Source organism: Mandrillus leucophaeus, unplaced genomic scaffold (genome assembly GCF_000951045.1).
Source record: "Mandrillus leucophaeus isolate KB7577 unplaced genomic scaffold, Mleu.le_1.0 Scaffold330, whole genome shotgun sequence".
Taxonomy (NCBI): domain Eukaryota; kingdom Metazoa; phylum Chordata; class Mammalia; order Primates; family Cercopithecidae; genus Mandrillus; species Mandrillus leucophaeus.
The window spans coordinates 175,084-197,163 of NW_012103477.1; the positions used below are offsets into that span (position 1 = coordinate 175,084).

The 22,080-nt window shown below is 57.4% G+C and overlaps 1 protein-coding gene across 1 annotated transcript in view; it reads left to right on the top strand.

Annotated features, from left to right (window-relative positions):
- The window catches only part of PRDM16 (PR domain containing 16), a gene marked incomplete at its 5' end in the record, with an annotated part of 269,530 nt that overhangs the window by 46,608 nt on the left and 200,842 nt on the right, over positions 1–22,080 (top strand). Inside the window, one exon of the mRNA XM_011988449.1 lies at positions 11,279–11,329. Within this exon, the coding sequence (XP_011843839.1) occupies positions 11,279–11,329 (51 nt within the window). The remainder of the gene's footprint in view (positions 1–11,278; positions 11,330–22,080) is intronic.

Sequence of the window (22,080 nt, forward strand, 5' to 3'; positions counted from 1 at the left end):
GTCTTGGGGCTTTCAAACATGTGTGTGACACAGGCGCCGTGACCAGGAGATCTACAACCCTTCTTATTCACTTATGATTATTAAGAATCACCTTAATAAACGAGGGATCAATCAGCAGAGTCAAGTAGAAGTGCATTAATATGATTCTGTCAATTTCCAGGTCATTTCTATAACTAAAAAGGGTTGAGATAAAAGATAAATGTTTGTATAGAACCAATCATTGATCCTGTGATTTACTTTCCCCGTGGAAAGAGAAGCTCCCTGGGGAGATGCTGGCGCAGAACCCACCGGGCTGCCTTGGAGGACTGCCAGTGGGGGAACCTCCAGCAACTGCCCCTCCCCAGGATGGGGGTGGCCGGTGGCCGCGCAGCGCCTAGCACCTCCTGTGTCGTTGGCGTGGGGAAGGGACCATCAGTATTTTCAGAAGCAGGGTGGAAAATGGCCAGCAGTGGACCTGGGAGGGCACACCTTTCAGATGTGAGTCGGGACAGCCACTTCGGGGTTTGCAATGCCAAAGCTTGGTGTTGGTTTAAGTGAATGGGGGAAGGTACAGAGCACCCCCCAGAGCTGGGGTCCCCTCCTGCCGCTGCCACTCGTGATGAGCAGAATCTATCCTGGGGCGCAAAGGGCTCAGGCTGAGCGTGGATCATCCCCTGCTCACAGACACTGGCCTTTGGGAGATGGAGAAACATTGTGCCAGCATCCTTCTCCCTGCCCCTGTGGGTGCGGCTGGCCTGGTCTGGTCCTGTCTGCCCAGTGGGCCTGGAGTAGTCTCCTTCAGCAGCCTCCGTGTGGCCTCCGTAACTTTACTAAGACAGGAAAGCCGACGGTAGATTGTCCCCTCACAAAATAAACTAATGATGAATGAAGAGGGCAGGCAAGCTTTTGGAGGTGATGGATGGGTTTATGGCATGGATCGTGGCGATGGTTTCTCGGTGCATTCTTACGTCTCCGGGCTCATAAAGTTGTCTACATTAAATATCAACAGCTTTTTATATGCCAATCATAGCGCAATAAAGTGTTGGGTTTTTTTTTTTTTTTAAGTGGGGGGAAATTCTATCAACTCTGGGAGACTGTTGAGATGGCCTCTCGCAGGTGGGAGTGGCTGCTGGAGGATGGGCACAGGGTCCACGGCTCTCCTTTCGTTTGTCCTGGCTGAGCCTGGAGCCCTTGGCTCCTTGACACTCCCACCAGGTGGGATGTGACTTTCAGGTTTGCGATGGGGTTGGTCCTGGTGTCCTGGGGGTGCGCTCAGGGTTTGGGCACTTGGCACCCGGGCGTAGGACGGCTGTGTTGATTTTGTCCTCAGGGCTGTCACCCCTGACTCATCCCCTTTTCTGGAGGCCCTTCCTCTGGCGTAGCTTTGATGCTTCCTCTCCAGTAGGGTCACCAATGGAGGGGTTTCCCGGGACAGGGGCTCTCAGTGCTCAAATCCAAACAGTCCTGGCCACAGGTTGGTCCCTTTGTTCGTGGGGCACTGACACGGAGCCTGCACAAAGGAGCTGTCCCCGCTGCAGCAGTTCAGGTCCATCCTCAGCTCCCCAGGCTGCCCCTGCCAGGTCACTTCCAGGCCAAGCAGCAGCAAGACAGGCGGGAGCCGGACCCTGTGCCTCGAGGCCCGGGTATCTGATTTCCAGACGCCTGCCCAAGACGCCTGGTCCAGCAAGAGGCCCTGAGCCTGTCAGGGCGGCCAGGGCAGCTTCCCTAAGTCCTATAGTCAGAGAGGCACCCCAAGCACAGGGCCCCTGCAGGCTGGATGGCCGGACCCCACAGTGACTGTGCCAGTCCCCACCCCCCACCCACAGGCCAGGGCCTGGTTCCCAGGGGCCCGGCCCAGGTGAACACGATCTTGTAGCAGCTCTGTACATCCTGCAAGGAGAGCTCCCATTTTCCATTCAGTAGCTCATGATTTATCATTCGGTAAATGCCACGTGGGGTCTCTGCTGTGTTCCTGCTCGGAGGGCCCGTGATGGTGCCTGACACCCTGCCTTTGGCCTAAAGGGGTGTCTAATCCAGGAGGGAGGATGAACCTGCCTGTAACAACTGGGCAGCTTTGAAGTGAGTGCCGGCCATCCGTTTCCAGGCTACAGGGCTCTCATGAAAGTTGGTGGAGAAATGCAGTGTGAGTGGGTTGGGTCAAGGTCACCTGCCGTCCACCTAGAACCATCAGCCTCAACACCACCTTCCTAGCACAGGGGCTACAGAACGTGGAGGCGTCCCTGGGACCGGCCCCCCGGCGTCCGAGCCAGAGCCCCCTACCGAGCCCTGTCTGCAGGGCCTTGGGCCCCGCGAGGCCGCCCAGCTGCTCCAGGTCTTGCCTTTCCTCTCCTAGAACCCAGGCCCTCAGACGGAAGCTCTGAGACCAGCTCCAGGAACAAACAGCCTCGCAGAACTTTCCCTCATTTCCAGGACACGCATGTCCAGTTCCTGAGCTGGCTACGGGAGGCTCTTGGACCGGCCGCTGCTTCCCTTTCTCATGCTGGAAGTCATGACTCGTCATGAGCCATTGATCGCAAGGGCCACACGTCACCCGCTTTGATGATTTACATTCCCTTCCCCTGGGGGCATCAATCTTCCGGAAGCAGAAGGAGGAAGGCATCCACAGAGGGCCAGAAGCAAGGCTGGACACCCCTGGGCTCGGGGACGGGGGCCTGCAGAGATCCTTCCTGCTCGCCCTGCTGCCCAGCAGAGAAAGGGCTCTGGAGCCTGCACCCCAGGGGCTGATAGCCTCCTGCCAGTCCCCGCACCAGGTGACCCTCACCCGCTCTCACCTCGCTCCAACAGCAGGTGCGCCCAGGTGGAGCCCAGGAAAAACAGGCCTTCCCCAGCTCAGCCTGACACAGGAGAAAGAGCACCCCTGAGTCCAGGAGTGGGGCGGGTCTCAGCCACGTAGAACCCCGGAAGCCTGCCATGCTCCAGGGCATCTCCAGGCTGGGTCCGATCTCCCCAAGGCCCCTCATTTGGAGAGAGCTGACCTGCAGGTGTGGGGCGGGGCTCTGAGATCTGGAGCAGCCCATCGAGCACAGGGAGCGGTGTTGTGTGGTGGAGGAGCTGTGTTTTTGGCTTGGTGGAGAATTCAAAGCTGTGGCTGGAATGGCCCAAGCCTTCCGGAAGCTTGGGAAGCTCTGAGTGCGGTAACCTGCACCCTCTCCTCTCTGGAAAGGGATAGCGTGGCGGGGGCAGTATCCAGACAGCAGGTGTCCCTGCAGGCACCACCCTCCCCAGACACCTGCAGCCCCAGTGCAGGTGGTCAGTTATATCCCTGCCCCAAACTCTACCTTGTGCCCCGAGGTGCTAGAGGCAGAGGGCAGAGCAAGGTCACAGCCGGGGCAGGCCAGGGGGACCCCACAGCGACTCCTTGTCTCCCGCAGCCCCAGAGGCTGGGAAGGAGGCCTGGAGAGGCCTGGCGGGGGGCGGCTTCCCAGGCCAGGAGCGGCTGGAGTGAGAGACAGGCCCCCCAACCTAGGGTTCCCAGCAGCCTCGACCTCTGAGAGGCTCCCATGACTTCCAGATCAAGGACTACAAACTTGCTAATGACCTGGGGGGCACTTGTCTGACCACTGCATTGGTGATGAGGCCTCACAGGGCAGCTTGCAGGCTGGAAGGGAGTGGGGGCCTCCTAGGTGCTTCACCAGCAAACTGTGCCATGGTGATGGGTGCCTCCGTGACCTGGGCTGGGGGCCAGGGCTGGTCAACACCTGCATGCCTTTAGGCTTCCCTGGGAAAAGGGGCTGTCCAGCCCTGCCCTCAGTATGCGCCACCTCCTCAGGGCCCACTCACCTTGATCTTGGTAGGGCCCCTGTGAATCCAGGGTGAGCCCGGGTTAACACTCCCCTGCTGTGCAAATTCAGAAGACTGCTTTACCTCTCTGAGCCCCTTCCTCTTCTACAAAGATCAGGAAGCCATAGCCTTCCTCGTGGGCATGTTCTGGGATTTAGATGCATTAATGTGGGCCAAGTACCCAGTGCGGAGCCCGGCCTGCCTGGCCCTTGGCCCTCCACCTCACCATGGAGGCCTCTTGTCCTGGGCAGCCTCCTTCTCTGTGTGAGGAGAGCCAGGCAGGTCCTAGCAGATGGGGGAAGCTGGGGGCGCAGGCCAGATGGAGCCCACTGCGGGGCCCCACACTTGGGTCAGCAGGGAAGACCCCCACATACTCCTCCGAGCAGACACGAAGAGGGAGACCCCGTGGGGACCCCGTGGGGACCCGTGCACGCAGGAAGCCGTCCTCCCTGCAAACTGTTCCTCCTCCACGCCCCATGCCCCCATCGTCCGTTTCTTGCCTGCATCCGAAAGCCTCTGCCTGAGTGAAATCCCTCAGCCTGGTCCTCAAAGGGCCACAGCAGAGTCCCCCCAGGCCCTCCCAAACCCGGGGCTCCTCCATCTCTGGGGCGCTCATTTGCCCCCTGCTAACACCTTTGTGCATGCTGCCTCACTCCCAGCCCCGTCACCTCCTGGGCTCCCACCCCTCACTCCCAGCCCCCATCACCTCCTGGGCCCCCGCCCGCACTCCGGGACCCCCCCCGCACTCCGGGACCCCCCCGCACTCCGGGACCCCCGCCGCAAGAGGACCTCAGCTCCCAGACTGGAGGTCTTTCCTCTTCCTCGTGCTGATGTTGCCGTGGAAGGCAGGGTGGGTCCTATCCATTGTCTCCGCCCCAGAGTAGCAAATTCTGGACTAAACTCTGTTTCTGTATTTTTTAAATGTCTCCAAGGCACCCTCCATGGGGCAGTATAGACCAAAGGTGCTCAATACCGCTTATGAAATGAGGACACGAAGGGGTGTGGAGCCTGCTCTTGGGGGCCAGGGAGAGGAGGAGCAGTGCTCGTTCAATCTTCCCCACAGGAAGGGAGATGCACGCGGGGCCAGCCTCACCCGGGCGGCGTGTCCAGGCCAAGGGGCAGCGCTCACAGGCGGGGCTGCCAGCGAACAGAGTGTTCCTGGAACATCAGAAACAGAGCAGACCATGCCCAGATTTCGAACCTTCGAGGCCTCGCTGGCCAGGCGGTGGCAGCCCTGCAGGTTGAGAGAAGATCACTGGGCATGCATTGAAGTCTGCTGGCCCCCGCGGTAGTTCTTCTGGCCAGAGCAAAGCAGAAGGCCCCATCACACCAGGTCGGCGGAGATGCTGCCTGCCTGGAGCTCGGGTCCTGTGGGGCTGGGGGCCAAGATGCCGCATCCTAGTGCTGTCCCCTGCTCGGGGCCCTGGAAGCAGAGCGGCCTGGCTTCTCTCGTTGGCCAAAACAAAGAGGGTTTGGAAGGTAGGGCTTAGGGGCCGTCCCCTCGTGTCGCACAGCCCCGTGGGGTTCTCATGAGGAACTCAGGCCACCCCTGATGACAGGGCCCAACGCGGGAGACTTGGGAAGGCTTTGGTGGTTGGGGTGGGGGGATGTAGAGGGCAGGAGTGAGGGAGGTGGCGGCTGGGAGTGTAAACAGCGGCGTAGAGACCTCTGTGCATTTCGGGACGGGCTCTCCAGAGCTCAGGGTCCTTTTCTGTGCCGTACTTGACTATGTAAATATTTTTCTTAGGAGTAAAGAGAGAGCCTCCATTCATTGGATAGATCTCACTTGAAGGAACTGAGAAGTATCTGTTTAGGCATAAAAGCTAAAAACAGTGTCCAAGGAGCTTTAAAAAAAAAATCATTTCTGTAGCTCAAACACGGCCAAGCTGATTTTTTTTAATGCAAAAAATAAATAAATATTACCCGACTCCCGGTTGAGAGCTCAAGGGTTTGTGTCAACACCAGTGCAGTCTTTGCTCTGGGAGCCAGAGCCGGGGCGGCCGGTGACTAACCGCCTTTCACGGTTCTTGCGGAAGCTGCCAACGGGAAGCCACCCAGCTCCGCTGGAGCCCACACGGCCAGAGGGAGCTTGGCCACGGAGAGAGGCCTGGCCGGGGTTCAGGTGCAAGTCCCGGGTGGAAGGGCCTGGCGTGTGGCTTCTTCCTGCTGAGGCATCCACCCGGAGGCCTCTGTCCCGCTGGCGCACACTCTGGGAGTCAGGAGGCTCGCATTTGAGTGCGGACACCACCCTGAGCAGCTCCTCATCAACTGCCCGGTCACCTCAACTCTGCAGCCCCTGTTTCCCATCTACACAGCAGGGGCATTGCTGGTTCCTGCTTCCCACATGTGGTTGTGAGGAGGAGGTCTGCATCCGCGGTGCCTGAGACAGGCCCCCCATATGCGGCAGGGCCCCAGAAGATAACCTGCTGCTGTGATGATTGGCCTCAGCATTGCCATCACCTTGAGGCAACATTTACACCAGGGAAATTGGCAGCATCCAGGGCTTCCATTTGGAAAAGAAAATGAAGAATGAGATTTGTTCTTTAAAAACTCCATCTCTCAGAAAAGGAGGATGTGTGGGTGGCTCTCCAAGAGTTAGAGATGATCCTGAGATGTGGAGGCTCAGTGTGGCCTGGTCATCAGCTTCCAGCCCTGCCAGGGGCACTGTTTAGTTGGCTGTAAAACCCTCCTGAACGTGTAGGCTGCAGGGAAGCTGAAGCTGCTGACCACCAAGACCTCTGCTCAGGTTGTGTCTCCTGCAGAACCCTGAGCCCCTCGACCCCACAACCTCCCAGCAGTGAGCAGAGCGAGGTTTGCAGCCTAGATGGGATGTGGGGGTTGTGGAGGGCTCCATCAGCCCTGCCATTTGAACACCCTTGGGTGCCCTGCACAGACAACCCTGACCCCCCGACTCCACCCATACGGGCTTCTTCAAGGAGAGGAGGCCTTGGAATCAGCTTTTAGTAGGTTCTAGACTCAGACCCACATCTTTGGGTCCAATGAAGCTACTTCAGAAATGGGCAAGAAAGAAAAGTAGGTTAGAACCAGGCACAGTGGCTCACGCCTGTCGTCCCAGCACTTTGGGAGGCCGAGGCAGGAGAATTGCTTGAGTCCAGGAGTCAGAAATCAGCCTGGGCAACACAGTGAGACCCTGTCTCTACAAAGAATACAAAAAATTAGCCAGACATGGTGGAGCATGCCTCTAATCCCAGCTACTTGGGAGGCAGAGGTGGGAAGATCACCTGAGCCCAGGAGGTCAAGGTTGCAGTGAACTGATGGAGCCACTGCATTCTAGCCTGCGGGTATGGGGTGGGGAGAGAGAGAGAGAAGAAAGGAAAGAAGAAAGAAAGAAAAGGAAGGAAGGAAGGTAGGTTGGTTGGTTTAGAGCCGAATGGGCATGGTGGCTCACATCTATAATCCCAGAACTTTGGGAGGATTGCTGGAGTCCAGGAGTCCCAGCCTGGGCAACAGAGTGAGACCCCATCTCTACAAAAAATAAAACAAATTAGCCAGGGTGGTGGTGTGCCTGTTGTCCCAGCTGCTCAGGAGGCTGAGTTGAGAGGATCGCTTGAGCTCAGGAGGCTGAGGCTTCAGTGAGCCATGATTGCACCCCTGCACTCCAGCCTGGGCGAGACACCCTGTTTCAAAAAAAAAAAAAAGAAGAAAAAAGAAAAGAGAAGTCGGTTAGAGAGAGGAGGTTTGCTCTCAATGCCAAGAGCAAGGGGTGCATTAACTGGAGTGCTGGGGGCCCTCATGGGCCTCAGCCTCCGCCGCGCTAGGCTCCGTTCACCTCCCGCCGGTTTGGAAGCAGCTCCGTGGCCGGGGCTCACTCTGGGCTTCCTCCTTTGTTAGGTTCTCAGATACTTTAATAACAGATACTTTGGACGGGAGAGAAACCTTCTGGGATCCATTTGTGACACCGAACAGCAAGCTGAGCCCCCCTGGGGCCGCGCCAGAACTCCGGAGCCGTAAGCGCCTCTGCGTACGTGGCCTCTTTGCTGGCTTTTTGGAGAACAGAGGGTATTTATTTTAAGAGTCAAAAAAGAGGTTCTGACCAACCCCACTTAGCTAAATCCTGGCACTGGCACCCGCGAGAGAAGCTAAATGCCAGGGGTCAGACCTCGCTTTTTTGGCTAAAACGCTTAATCAAACACACCTAATACTTCTGCCGGGGTGCGGAGAGGTGGAGAGCGCGGTGGCCATTGCCAGCAATCCAGGGGCCAGCGGTGCGTGTGCTGAGGGCCCAGCTAGCAAAATAAAGAGGGTTTTCAGCAGAACGGCGGCTCGGGCAAGGGAGGGGGCCGGGGCTGAGGAAGCCGGGGAGCGCGTCCGGCCGTTTTTCCACCTGAGCTCAGCAGCGAGTGAAGAGGCAGAGTGAATGGTCTTCATACCTGCAAAGGTGGGCTGTGAGATGGGACAGGCAGTTCCGGAACGCGGCTCAGGCCCCAGTGCCCCTCCTGCAGGAGGCCGCTTCTTTCTCTGTTGCCATCGGGCGCCAGCTTCCTCTTCAGGGGGTGCAGGGCAGCTGGGGAGGGCTCAACGTCTGTGCGGCTCTTCCGTGGCTCCACACTGGGCTCCGCTGTGACCACAGTCCTCAGCAGCCCACACCCTCCGCCCGAAGGGGGCCCAGGCCTTGCGCTCAGAGGATCCAGAGAGACAGCCGGGAGCCCAGCAGCTGTAGCACCTGCCCCCACCACCACCCCAGGCTGGCCAGGTCCCACCTCCTGATGCCACCCCGTATGACCGGGCCCTCCTGGTCGGTGCGTCGCATGCAACACCTTCAACTATTGGGGCCAGTGTTGGAGGTCCGTCCCTGCGTCCCCACCTGATGACAAGCTCCGGGGAGCAGGAGTGCTGGCCAAGCCCACGCACAGACCCTGTCAGACTCTGCCAGAAAGGCAAAAAGGGCCTCCGCATGGCGTGACAGGTGGGTTTATGGGGGCGTTCCATCCCACCCGGCCACTCGGAGGGCAGGGAGGCAGGAAGATCAGGCCACCAAAAGTGCAAGTGAAAATGCAGCTGGCCACAGCAGGAACGGAGCACACCCAACAGAGAGCAGCGTGGACAGAGGGAGGGTGAGGGCAGCCCCCACCTGAAAGCTTTGCATCTGAGGCCACAGCAGGCCCAGGGTGGCATCCGTGGGTGGATGGAGGGCTCTAGCCCCCTCTGAATGTGAGGATGCAGTGTTAACAAGGGCTCCTGGACTGACCTGGCCGGGGGATGATGGTGGGGGTGTCACTTGCGTTGGGAATGGCTTGAATGGGCTGTGGCATGCACTTTCCCACTGGGAACAGGAGGCAGCCTCCAGGAAAATGCCCAACCAGAGGCCACCAAATGCTCCTAGACCAGCGCCAGGCCCCTGTGGGCTCTGGGCGGGTGTGTGGGTTTGTGAGCAGGCACTGGCAGGGCAGGGTGGGGAGGGCAGGGCCCTCTCGCTGGTGGTGTCTGCGCAGGTGCCTGTGACTTGGCTGCAAATGCCAGAGAGACACAACCAGCATCTCACTCCTCGATGCGCCTCATGAAGCAGGCAGGACTGCGGAGGCCCTGGTTCTGGTTTCAGCCCAGCCTTTAACTGGCAACGAGATCCACAGCTTCTCTGCTCGGGGCGGCTCACAATGGCGGGATCTGTCCTTCTACTCTCAAGAGCTCCAGGGCCACCAGTGGGATGGGCGTCCCTTTCACCAGACCTGGGACGGCCACACGGTCCTCCAGCATCCAGAGCAAGGACAGATTCCACCTGAGCACTGCCTTGAGCTCTGCCTCTGGGGGCTGCTGGCACAGAGGAGCCAGCGCTGAGTCAATGCCTACCGAGTGCTGTTACAATTCCGTCAGAATTACAACTGGATTCCATGATGCAGAATATGGGCTTGAGGGGTACTGGCGACCCTGTGGTTAGGAAGGCCTGACCCCACGACCCGAGCTGAGTATTCAAGTCATCAATACGTCTCAAGCTCTGCCTCCAGCCTCGGCCCCGCGGGCAGGTCACACCCCTCCTAAGGCTTTCTCCTCTTCCAAACGCAGCCCATGTAGGTGCCTGAATCTAGCAGCCGTCACTGCCATTCACATTAGCGCAGGGTGACCCGGAAGGCGATCAGGCTGGGCCGCGCTGTGGCCGGGAACGCCAGCTTGTCAATTGCGCCTTGGCAGGCACGCTGTGCTCCGTCCTTATGATGTATAAAGTCATCATGTAATATTGAGGGGAGGGGAAGGAAAACCTTTGGCTTGAGCATCATTTCTCCTTTTATTTTTCAAGTATCAGTTTCAATCTTGGTTCTATTCTTATGGAAACAATGTTGCGGTTTCCGTATACTCATCCGTGCACGGCCACTTTGGGTCCAGAAGGGAAAAATCCAATTTCTAGAGCTCGCTTGTCAGTTTGCTTAGCACAGACAGCACTCTGGGACGGGTCACTGAGACGCCGCCTCTCTGGAGTGCAGCCTGGTGGCTTTTAAGAGGAGACACCTGGCAAAATGCTCTCCAGAGCCAAAGAACGTTGCAGCCAGAGCAACCCTGGAGGAAGAACAAGCTGACTGCTGGCCCACTCCAGCCTCCCTGTCTTGGCCTCTGTCACACGTGGGTGAGGGGGCGGGAGCTCCTGTGAGGCCCACAGCGAACTGCTGGGGGGTCCTCAGTGGCCATCCTGGGCCCCTGCATGACACTAGGCACAGCGGCTTTTCTGCCTTAGCTTGATTTCCTTTGAAAAGTTTCCTCCAAAAGCCACAGGGGACATCCCCCTCCCAGGGATATGGATGGGAGTGAAGAGCCAGTTAAAACGCTTACACCTCTGATTCGACAAAAAGGAGGAAGCAGAGAAATGGCATGAGCTCCCTCTCTCTCCAGCACCCACCAAGCCGTCCTTCTGCGGGGCGCTGGCCAACCTCTGCCCCTCGCTCTGGCCGCCCGCCTCTGTCTCCTGGTACCACTGGGCAGCGTTCAGCTCCCCCCAACCTCCACCTCCCGAGCTGGACTGTAAGCCCCCCGAGGGCAGGGACCGCACCTTGCTGTCCCTCACCCGTCCAGGACCAAGCACAACATAGGCCAAGTTATGTCTAAATACACACGGTGTGATTTGTCCATGGAACTCGGAGGAAATAAAAATAGAGTCTGTTCGGCATCCAGGGTGTCCGTGCGCTCTGCCCAGATGCTTCTCATAAATAATACGAATGGCTCACCTTGAGATGCCTTGACCTGGGTCCCCACCCAACCACTAAAGGGCCAGAGTGAGCGACACACTGTGTCTCCATCCCTGGAGTGTGGTGTCTCCAGGGAGGTGAAGTCTCTGGGGGCTGTTTGGGGTCCTCGGTGATTGGGGAGTCTCTGCTGGAAGAAGGGGTACCTGCGATCAATGGAGTCTTCATTTCCTGCTGTGGAGAAGCCGCTGGGTCCCACCCTGTGACTTTTGGGGACAGTGGATCTGTCCCCACCATTTAGAACCCAGTGTAGCTTGAGAACGACGTTTTTTCAGAAACTAACAACCCCTCTCAAAATTGTTTTGCAGCAAATACTGACGGATGCGGAAGTGTCACCCCAGGAAGGCTGCATCAAAAAGGTAGGAGAGCTCGCCCCGCGCCGTCTCGGCTCCCCAGAGTTCTCGGAGCTCCTGGCGGGGCGACCGCCATCCCAGCTGTCCCTGAGTTAACAAGCGTGCAGTCGGAATGTTGCTGGCGGGCCCTGAGCAATGTGTTATCCGTGGACTGATGTGTGCACAGGACGGTGGCTTTGCTGTCATTAGCAGGGATGCTTCTTCTTATTGTGTGGGGAGGTGGGGATAATGTCGCCGTAGGGTCACAGGTACAGGGCCATCCGCCACTCTCCGATCTCCCAAGAGCAGAGGAGAGCCCCGTACCTGTGGGAAAGCTTCAGGCCACGCAGACAGGAAAATTAAATAAACGCAGGTTGTGTTTATTTAACTGTCTTCGCTGGATACTCTCATGAAAAGAATACGGGGAAAAATTGGCTGCAGATTCAACAAAGCCTTTTGCTGCACTCGTAGCTTCCAAAGAAGCATCGCTTTAAATAAGCAAACCACGAGGCGAAAGAAAAAGGGTCCACGTGGCATTATCCACAGCTTTGCTGACTGCTGGTGGGTAACGGCTGGTGGACAAACATTAGCTCTAACAGATTCAGAGGGAGAACGATATGCAGAGAAACACACAGGCCCTGGGGAGACACACACAGTCACACGTGTCGCTGGGTGTGCACACTGCAGTCTAGACGGCCAGGAGGAGGAACGGCCTGGAAAGCAGCTCCAAAACCTAGAACCCATTCAGCAGCCAGAACTTGGCTTCCAGGGGCTATGCATTGTCTGCACGCACACACAGACGTCCACAGACACAGGCACGCTCACATATGGTGGCCGATCTCCTATTTGCTTGGGTTTTCTAGTAAAATTAAAGTAACAGTCTCTCGCTTGGCATCTTTGCTTTAAAGCAAGATAAAATTTAGAGAGTCACATTTACACATCTCCACCCAGACAGCATCGCGGGGGATGGGGGGCACCGTGGGGGCTGCTGGCACAGAGGAGCCAGCGCTGAGTCAGTGCCTACCGAGTGCTGTTACAATTCTGTAAGAATTACAACTGGTTTCCGTGATGGAGAATATGGGCTTGAGGGGTACTGGCGGCCTTGTGGTTAGGAAGGCCTGACCCCACGACCTGAGCTGAGTATTTAAGTCATCGATATGGACCCACCAACTGGGCAGAGCTAAGCACAGGGGACCTGACCCTTCTCTCCAGGTTCAACCCCAGAGACATTGATTTTAGAGAAACCATGGCAATGGAGACTTCTTCTGAGCCCGCAGTGACCCACTGAAGGGCCTCTGGAAACCGGGCGAACTGGTTCCCATGTCCCTCCCCATCACTCGTGTGGCTGTGTCTGGCCTGCTGGGGTCCTTCTGTCTGAGGACAAGGTGTTAGTTCTCAGTCCCCGCCGTCCACAGGACGCCTGAGGTCTTCCTGCACCCATGTCTGACTGTGCCATGGAGCGAATTCCAGGGCTGGTCTTTTCCACTTTCCCTCTTTCTTCTTTCCTGCCTCTTTAAATGATTTCACATTTTCTTAAAGGACGTAGAGGAGCAGGAAACAGGAAGCAGCGCTGCTGATTTCCGCGAACTGCAGTATTTTCACTTCACGCGAAAAGTGACCTGCAGTTAGTGCGAATCCCTCAAGCTCTCGAGTGAGCCTGAAAGTGTTGAGTTTTCCACCCCATGCGTCCCTGGACCCTCTGACGTTTTCAAGACGCTCTCCTTGGCCGCGCCTCTCCTAAATGCGTCGTGGAGGTGGCCTGGCAGGAGGTTAGAAGGGGATCAGCTTATGCTGGGAGGGATTGCTTGGTCTAGGAACAGGGGTCAAGGCAGAAGGTTAAAAGGTCAAGTCTAGATTTAAAGGGCACGGAAGAGGCAAGTGCTGGCTGCTTCTGAACCAGAGTGAAATAGGACAGAAGGAGGGTGACGTGGGCACCACCTTCTGTGTCTCTGGGCCACAGTGGGGTTTGCCTTTTTGTCTCATATATGGGGCCATCAGGTCTTGCCCAGTGTGGCCCAAGGTCATTCTTGAGAGCGGCTCCCGGGGTGGGTATGAAGTGCTGTCCAGCCAGGGGCCGACTTCTAAGTGCCCAGGGCAGCAGGCATCCCTCTGACGCAGGCCCTTGGAAAGCTGGTTGAGAGCCTTGGGTTGGGCTGAGGAGTTCCAGCTTCCGCCATCCCACAGAATCAGAGCAGACCCGATGCACGAGACCCCCCACAACACCACTGCAGCTGCAGGGAGCTCAGTGCAGGGTACGAGAGCCAGCATCAAGGGCGTTGGTGGGCGGTCCTGTCTAAGCAGGCCCCCTGACCCCAGCCCAGGGCTCCTCCCTGCCGCTGCCCTGCAAGCCCAGTCCGAGGGGCTGGGGGCTGCCTGGAGGAGGCGTCCTCACCCAAGTCCTTAGGCGCAGCTCCACCAGAGGGGGAGGCTGCCACACAGCACTGCCTGAGCCGTCAACTCACAGTTTTTTCAGCCTCTACACTAAACACCGTCAGGTCTGGGAGATTCGAGTGTTTGCCAAGGCCACGCTGGTGGGAGAATCAGATCCCTAACCCCAGGGCTCTGACTGGACCCGTTCAGTTACATTTCCAGGCACTCTTGGGGGCCCGGGGGAGTTGGGGCTGAGAGACTGAGAGATGTGAGCTAAAATTCAAAAAAGGTTTCAGACTCGGGGGCCAGGAAGACCAGGACAGACAGTCCTGGAGAGGCATCAGTCCAGACAGAGGCCCCACCCTGCAAACAGAGGCGCCACTTAGAGCTATCGGTATAGGTGCAATGTGTGGATTGCTACGGTAACTGTGCACACCGTGGTGCTGTTTTCAGGATGAATTCAGTGCAATCCTTACTTATAGGACGAGGACTCTGGTTTCAAGGTTTTGTTGTTTGCGTCACCCAAAGGCGCACTTGGGAGCATTAAAAATCTCATAGGGGAACATCACGGTGGTGGGGGGTGGCGCTGTGTGACCTGTGGGTTCGCAACTCCTGTCTCTGACTTCAGTTCATCCACCGCTGAGAGGATTAAACTTCCTGTTCTTTATCTGCCTCAGTGAAATGTGACGAAGTTAATTAATTCAATCAGCAGCTTGGCACATGAGCTACAGAAAAGGTGATATTTTGTGAGGAAGCCACGGTTAGGAATTTTAAGTATCAGAGAGCGAGGTTTCCGAAGGGGCTGGATGCAGGATGACTCTACTCAGAATGTACAGGCGAGGGTGGCCGGGTCGGGGGATGTATGGAGGCCTGGGATTCGAACCCAGGACTGTGGCGCGGGGCGGGGCTCCTGTGGGAGCTACAGAGGTGCCTCCCGTCAGCCCCGCCCCCGCCCCCAGGAGGGCAGAGCCACCAGCAACCGCAGGGGAGGGTCCTCCTTCATCCCTCCTGTGCCCCTTCAGCCTCGCCCTGGCCTCCCGTGTCCCCTCTGTCTCCCACCCCAGCCTCTGCGCCTTCGTTCACTCCGCAGCCCGTGCGCCCGCGCAGCCCAGAGCTTTGGCCCCGTCCCCGCGCCCGCCCTGGTGCGCCCTGGGCGCGCGTCACCGGCGCTTCCCAAAAGTCACATTGACTGTGGGTCGGGCTGCGTCGCGCCTTTCCTGGCCGCGGTGCGGGGACCTCTGGGACCGTTCCCTCCAGCGGACTCTCTATTTAGTCTCTGTTTACTTAGAGGGAAAGCCCGGGGGCTCCTGGAGAGCAAACATCTGCGGGAGATAATCTAGCGAGTTGTCCATCCATCACTCGGGGCGCGCGGCTCCCTGGAGAGCCCGCCAGAGCCGGTAATAAAAAGGCCGGGCGAAGAGGCTTTGGGGACGAATCAAGAGCCGTGTTAAGGGCTCGCTGAAAATGGATGGAAGACATTATTAAGGCTCAATGGCCATCTTATCAAAATCCAATAGGATAGACATTTGGCAAAAGGCTTAAATTTATTCTTTGACTTTCTGGAGGGCTTGAATTTATCCGTTAACAAGAGTGTAGTCCACCCGGGAGATGCTATCAGCTGAAAGAATTTTGATTCAATCTCTGGCGATATGAAAGGGGAAACATGGCCCGGCAGCCTTTCCCTTTGTCCACTTTATCGTGTTTTCCTTCCCCCTCTTGAAAAGGAAAGACGTGTTAATACAGAACGGGAAAACACAAACAAAAGGAAGTGACCTTTTCTCTTATTTTTATTTTCTCTTCCCCTCCGCTTCTTTATCCCCCTCCTCCCAAAAATAAATACATCGTGAATTCGCATGGGACGGCTAGGCCTGAGGACCTGAAAAAAACCCTTCAGAAGCTTCGGAAAAATGCGTCCACCCCAGCCAGCCCCCAGGGCGAGGGGCGGGAGTGCAGAGGCTTAGAGGAGGGTCAAAAATAAATCGAGCTAATAAAGTCATTCCGCTGGAAGAGGGGCCGGTGATGGGTCCATAAATCTCTCCCGGTTATTATTATTACATACAAAATGCTACAGGTCATAAAAGTCATCTGATAGCCCAGCCTCGCATTGTCCAAACAGGGTGATTGATTGATAATGATGATAATTTGTGAAATGATTATTTGGATGTTAGAACCATGGCCTGTCCCACTGGGCTGTGGTGCGGGCATTTTCTATAGCTCGGCCCGGGCAAAATGCCTCCGGTAACGAGGAATCCAGAGGTTTTCTGTGTCCGTCCCGTGGGGACTGGGGGCTAATGAAGGATGACTCCTGATCCCAGGAAGATGGGAGCGAGACAGACAGGCAACTGCTAAGTGTCTTTTGTGCAGCAGTTACTGGAGGAGGCCACACACCCTGAGGTCTAAACGCGGCTGGGACCTTGCTGGGACTCCGGGCAGTTTGCGAGCGGGATAACACCGAGTTCCTGGCCATGCCGGGCTTTGAGCCCAGCACAGCACCACGCAGCCAGAGACTGCTGTTCGGTGTCCAGGCCTGTGGCTTACTGTATTCTGTTTGTATTGTTTTCCTCCTCAAGGAGGCTGGAGGGATGGGGAGGAAAGGAGGTTTGTATTGTTTTCCTCCTCAAGGAGGCTGGAGGGATGGGGAGGAAAGGAGTGGGGGGCGGGGGTAGGGAGGGGAGGGGATGGGGTTGGAGAGATGCAGGGACCCTGAAAAACAGAGCTGCAGAGGGAGGTGCTGCTGTGCATGCGTCGGGCTCAGCTGGGGCATATGGGAACTAGAAGGCTCTGTGGTGTGTACCGGATCTAGAAGGCTTTTTGCGGCCTCCCTAAGCTTGGTTTTGCTGAGGTCTATGCCAGCGAGGTGAGTGAGGTTCAGACCGCCTTTCCCCCTGTTCCCTTAGCAGCCAGCCAGCAACACATATCCCGCCGGAGTGCCGTCACTAAACTGCATTTACCTACCCATGCACTTTATTACCAAAAAAGAAAAAAAAAATGCACACCCAAGTCCCTAACCCTAAGAACCCTGCTATCCAAATTATTAATTTGCATGTGGGATCAGTTATGTCTTTATGAAATCCAAGTGTGTTTAGCTGCCCCGGAGACAGCCCCGAGTTGATTTTGATAATCTCAGCCTGAATAGACTTGCTTCGTTGCAGTAAGCCGCGGACAAAAGGCTGGACAGTGGCTGAAAGCCCTTTGACGACATGTCTCTCTTTCCATTGTCCCGGGGTTGCTGATAAAAGAACTGGGAGTCCATTAATTCAGTGAATGAACATATAGTAAAGTCAGTCCCCTCTTGAGAACAATAATGTTGAGGTCAGCTACGGTTACCATGGAAACTAAGTATTCCTAAGAAGTTTGCATCCTTGATTTTGCTGAATCAAAGGCTGCAGGCGGAGAGGTGTAAGGCGGCCCAGGCAGCAGAAAGTCGGAAAGCACCACCCGCGCCATCCCCTTCCCAAGGCAGCGCTGGGCCATGGCCCTGGGGACCCTCAGCTGCCCCGGGGACCAGCCCAGGTGCCTGGCTTCCGCCCTCTCCGCCTTCTCTCCCGCCTCCCCCGACCCCACTCTCAGGATCCTGTTTTCACAACTGTTGCGGCTTGTCTGGAGAGGCTGCTCTGCTCCCGAGGCTCCAGTCCGCAGGGCAGAAATCAGGCCCGAGGGAGGGGCCGCAGCCACAGCTCCCGTGGCCTCCAAGGTGGCAGCCGGCCCTGGGTGGACTCCGACCTCTCGCCACCTCGCCACACCTGAACTTGCCCCCGGGGTAGGGCGGTCCCGCAGGGGCCCCTTCACAGGCTGATAAGGGTGATTAATGGCCCGTTTAGCGTGGCCCAAGGTGAGTTATGGGCAGCTCCAGGCTGGGTGACGACTTTATCAACGTAACCTTTTTGCCGCCTCCCCTCCCCCCATTCTAAATTGAGTTGATTCCACTTACCCCACCCCCACCTCAACCAAAGGATCCCTTGAATCAGCGGAAACCGTCAGATTCGACTGGGAGAGGTGTAGCTAATTACCGTCCCGCGCAGTGGCTTATTACCTGCTGCGGTGGTGCCGTGGTCTCCGCCCTGCGTGTCTGAGGTGGCTTCCTTTCTGCTCTGCAAGGCCCCAGGGCCTGAGGGTGCCGGGGGCTCAGGGCAGCCTGGGGAGGGCCGTTGTTCACACAGATCCAGCCCAAGTCCGAGAGTGCATGGGGGGACAGGAGAGTTTAACTTGTCCTTTTTCTGTGTGACTGAAAGAAGAGCCTGGGTTTCTTTCTCAGCCTGAAGCATCCCTGGGAAGCTTCTGAAAGGTCTACGAGGGTACAGCCTGGCATGAAGGCCCCGCAGAAGTGGGCCTGGTGTGGACGGAGCCTGGAAGGCAGGGCAGGGAGCTGCGTCCGCCATCTCGGGGTCCCTGGCTCGGCATGAGAACAGGTGGCTCTGGGGACCCTGCTGTCATCAGGAATGACCTCTATCGTGCTAAGCCTTTATGCTGGAACTTAAATTCTAGTAGCAGACAAAACATCACAAATTTTAGGACACACTGAGACGTTGCCTTAACCCCAAGTTAAACAGAGGGGTCTTCTTACCTTGGAGACCCAGAGGAGCCAGACCAAGCCAGGGCCCCTTCCCCGCCCACCCCTGCCCTTTGGACCTCGTTCTGCCCGGGACAGTGCGGCCCTCAGCCTTGAGCTCCAGGCCTTGCCGTTTGGTTTCCTCCTTTGCAATGGGAGATAATGAGTCTCATGTGCTGCGTGGTTCAGGGGTGAGGTGGGGTGAGAGCACGGCAGTGAAGCACAGCTCTGGGCACCCGGGGTGAACTGGGGTGAGAGCGTGTCAGTCAGGCACAGCTCTGGGCACCCGGCATCTGAGAACCCATGTCCAGGGCTTGGCTGCTCTTTACTGGGTGTGGGAACGAGGGGACCAGTCGGGGTAGTGGGAACCCAGCGACCAGGGTAGGGGGCCCCTGGGCAGACACCTGCCTCTGAAGTGGCACCATGGCCCCTGCGGGGGTCAGGGTACACGGGTACTGCCCTGGAACCGGCACCCTTTCTCCACAACCGAACCGATGCCACAGGGTGCCCAGGGCAGCCCCTCCATCGTGGCCACCCAAGCAGCCCCCGCAGCAGGGCGCACGGGGAGACCCTGCAGGCGGGATGCCTCTTGCAGGCACAAGGGGAGGCCCCGCAGGCGGGACACCTCTCACAGGCGCCTGGTTCTGAAGCAGGATTTATTGGCTACATTACCAGCTTTATAGGAGCCAGATGGTGGTGTCAATAAACCCCGTCCGTAATCTTCAGGTGGGTGCAATATTGAGTTAATTAAATTGTGCCGCACTATTAGGAGAGAAAAATAGATCAGCTCTGAGCCCCGCTTAGCCTCTTCTGCTTTAAACACGCACACACACCTCAGCAAAGTCTGCGGTAATTGGTTTGGGCGGGGGTTCTCTCTTCCACACGGCCACACCGCCTCCCTCCTGAGACACCTGCCAAACCTCGTTACCACCATTCTCATCACCTGGGCTTCTGTGCGCTAGCGAGCCGGGGGGCGGGTTCCCCTCCAGGGTAAAAGAGGGCAGCTCTCCTGGGTGCTGGGACTACTTGGGTCCCTTCCCGAGGCCCAGCTCCTCACTGTCCGTGATGTCATACTGTGCCACCCCTCTTCCCGAACCCTGCCTCCCCCTAGGTGAGGTACCCAGTGGCCTGAGCACACTTCCCTCTCGTGGTGCAGGTTGAGTGCTCCCGGCTACGAGGGCTGGGCTCTGAAGTCCTGCCATGCCCAGTGGTGTCCCTGTGCGGGCACTAGGGGCTGGGCTCTGCAGCTGCTCCTCTGCATAGCGGTGTCCAGGCCGGGCCCCAGGCGGGCCCTGAACCCCTCAAATAGGGGAGGATCTTCCCGGGCTTCTTGGGGTCCAGTCTTGCTCTAGAGGCCAGAAGAAGGCTCTGGGGAGAGTAAGGGCCTCATGTGACCAGTGGGGGCTGCGGTGGGGGTCCGTGAGGCCTATCTCGCTGGTGGAAATTTTCCGCAGGAGGTGGGCCCCTCATGGAAGGTGGTATCTCCCCACCTTATCTAAGAAGCCACCTGCTGTTAGAGAAAGCGCCTGCCCCGGGGGTGGGGCTGGTGGGCGGCAGGGTGGGGCAGCCAGGCCCCGGGAGAAGGTTGCAGGTCCACAAGCATCCCAGGCTTGTGCTCCATGAGCCTACTTCTCTGGTGGGGGCACTGGCTTCCTGGGGCCGACTGTGATCCCACAGGTGCGTGGACCGTGGGGGTCCCAGCTGGGGCCACTGAGCAGCAGTGCCAAGCCTCCCCTTCCTGCCTCACTGCCACTGCAGGTTCCAGGCTGGCCATGAGACAGTGTGTGTTCAGCCTTGTGCTGAGGGGGTGGGGGCGGGAAGGAGGGTCATGCAGGAAAGAAGGAGAAAGGCAGGGTGTGTGCTCGTGGAGATGCAACATTCCCCCTCCCTGGTTCCGACACCGGGCTGTCCTCTACCGTACACCAGCCGCATGTGCAGGGACCCCCCAGCCTGCTCGCTGCTGCTGTGCATGTCACCATCGCTTACAGAATGCTCGCCAGGCGCCACACGCTCCACAGCCTCCACGATTCTCCTGAATGTATCTCCACACTAGCCATCCAGGTAGTATCACCCCCGCCAGGCCACGTCAGAAAATAATGCACGACACTCTTAATTGCAGGAGACAGTTTCCAAACGCCAGCCTGCAGACCTCACAGTGGGGTCCTGAGGGTCGCGTGCAGCACATGGCCTCCCAGACGGCTCTCAGCACGAAGTCAGGGCTGCCCCCGACTCTTCAGGAGCCCAGCCCAGGATGGCACTGAGCTGTCAACACAGTTGGGCTCAGAGAGAGGCAGGACGGACAGGGTGGAGTTCTGGGAGGAGAGGTGCAGTGTTCATCTGTGGCCACAGTGGTACGGGGAGGGGGCGGGAGACACAAGCCATCCCCCAACTCGGTGGCTCAAAACCACACATGGTGCCTCTCCTTATCGCATTCGACTTAGCTGCTGTGGACACGCCGCAGGGCTTGGTCCACACTGGCGGTTAGGCCCAGTTTGTCCTGACTGCCTGCCCTCCTTGGACGCTGGAGCTATCTGGGGGCATGAAATATTCCTGGTGGCAGCAGAAGAGGACGGCAGACACACGTAGTCCTCATCCTCCTTACGCCTTGGCTCAGAAGAAGCCCATCGTCACTTGTGTCCGAAGCCAATACCACGGCCACACCAACACCCGAAGCCAATACCACGGCCTCACCAACACCCGAAGCCAACCCCATGGCCACACTGACACCTGAAGCCAACCCCACGGCCACACCGACACCGGAAGCCAACCACAGGGCCTCACCGACACCCGAAGCCAACCACGGGGCCTCACCGACACCCGAAGCCAATCCCACGGCCACACCGACACCCGAAGCCAACCCCAGGGCCACACCAACAGCACAGGGGTGGAATGAGCCCCGCCTCTCAGGGGAGGGACATGGTTACATGGCAGAGAGCAGGTATGTGGCACAGTGACAGCGCCTCACCTGGGAGTGGGACTGGAGAACAGCTCAGGCTGCCCCTTGCTTTCGCTGATGCTGAGTAACTGGTAGTGAGGTTAACCAGGAGGGAAGAGAAGAGGAGACATCAGGATAAGAGAAGATAAACCGGCTTGACCCAACCAGTCTGAGAAGGCTGCATGCACCATGCCTCCAACCCCACGGCACTCGGGACAAAGCAACGCTGTAGAAGAACCAAAACCATCAGGGGCTGCTCCGGGCTGGGGGGCAGGATGAGTGGGCAGGACAGGGTCAGGGCTCTGTGTGACACTCCCAGGGCGAGTCCAGGCGCCATTCTACATTCACGTGTGACCATGACCCCTGATGTCAACTGTGGACATCTGTTAATAATAATGGGCTGATACTTGTTCATCCATTGTAACAAGAGTATCACACCAACGTAGGTGTTCATCACGGGGGAATTGCGGGGAGACAGGGAGAGAGTGAGTCGAAGGGAGCAATGTACTGTCCATCCTGTTTTCCTGTGTGCCTGACATTGCTCTAAAAGCTAAAGTCTTCATTAAAAAAGAGTTTTCTAGAAGATGCATGTTGTGTGCAAACAGCGTGCACATGCATAAGGACATATGTGTCTGAAAAGCCCGGTTGGAAATAGTTTTAAATGATAATATCCCTTATTGGTGAGATAATGATTTTTTTAAATGAACACCGATAGGGGGTGTTTTACTTGTTAATATGTGAAGTGAAGCACGTAAGGCTGTGCCGCCTGCAGCACACACTCAGGAAGTGGTAAAGGCAGTCAGTGAACACTGGCAGTACCTGGCAGGCCGTGGAGGGCTCTTCTAGTTGGCTGGATTCTAAAATCCTTGTGGCCCAGGGTTGTGGGTCATCCCTTCATGTGTGTGGGTGCCATTGGCATAGCTG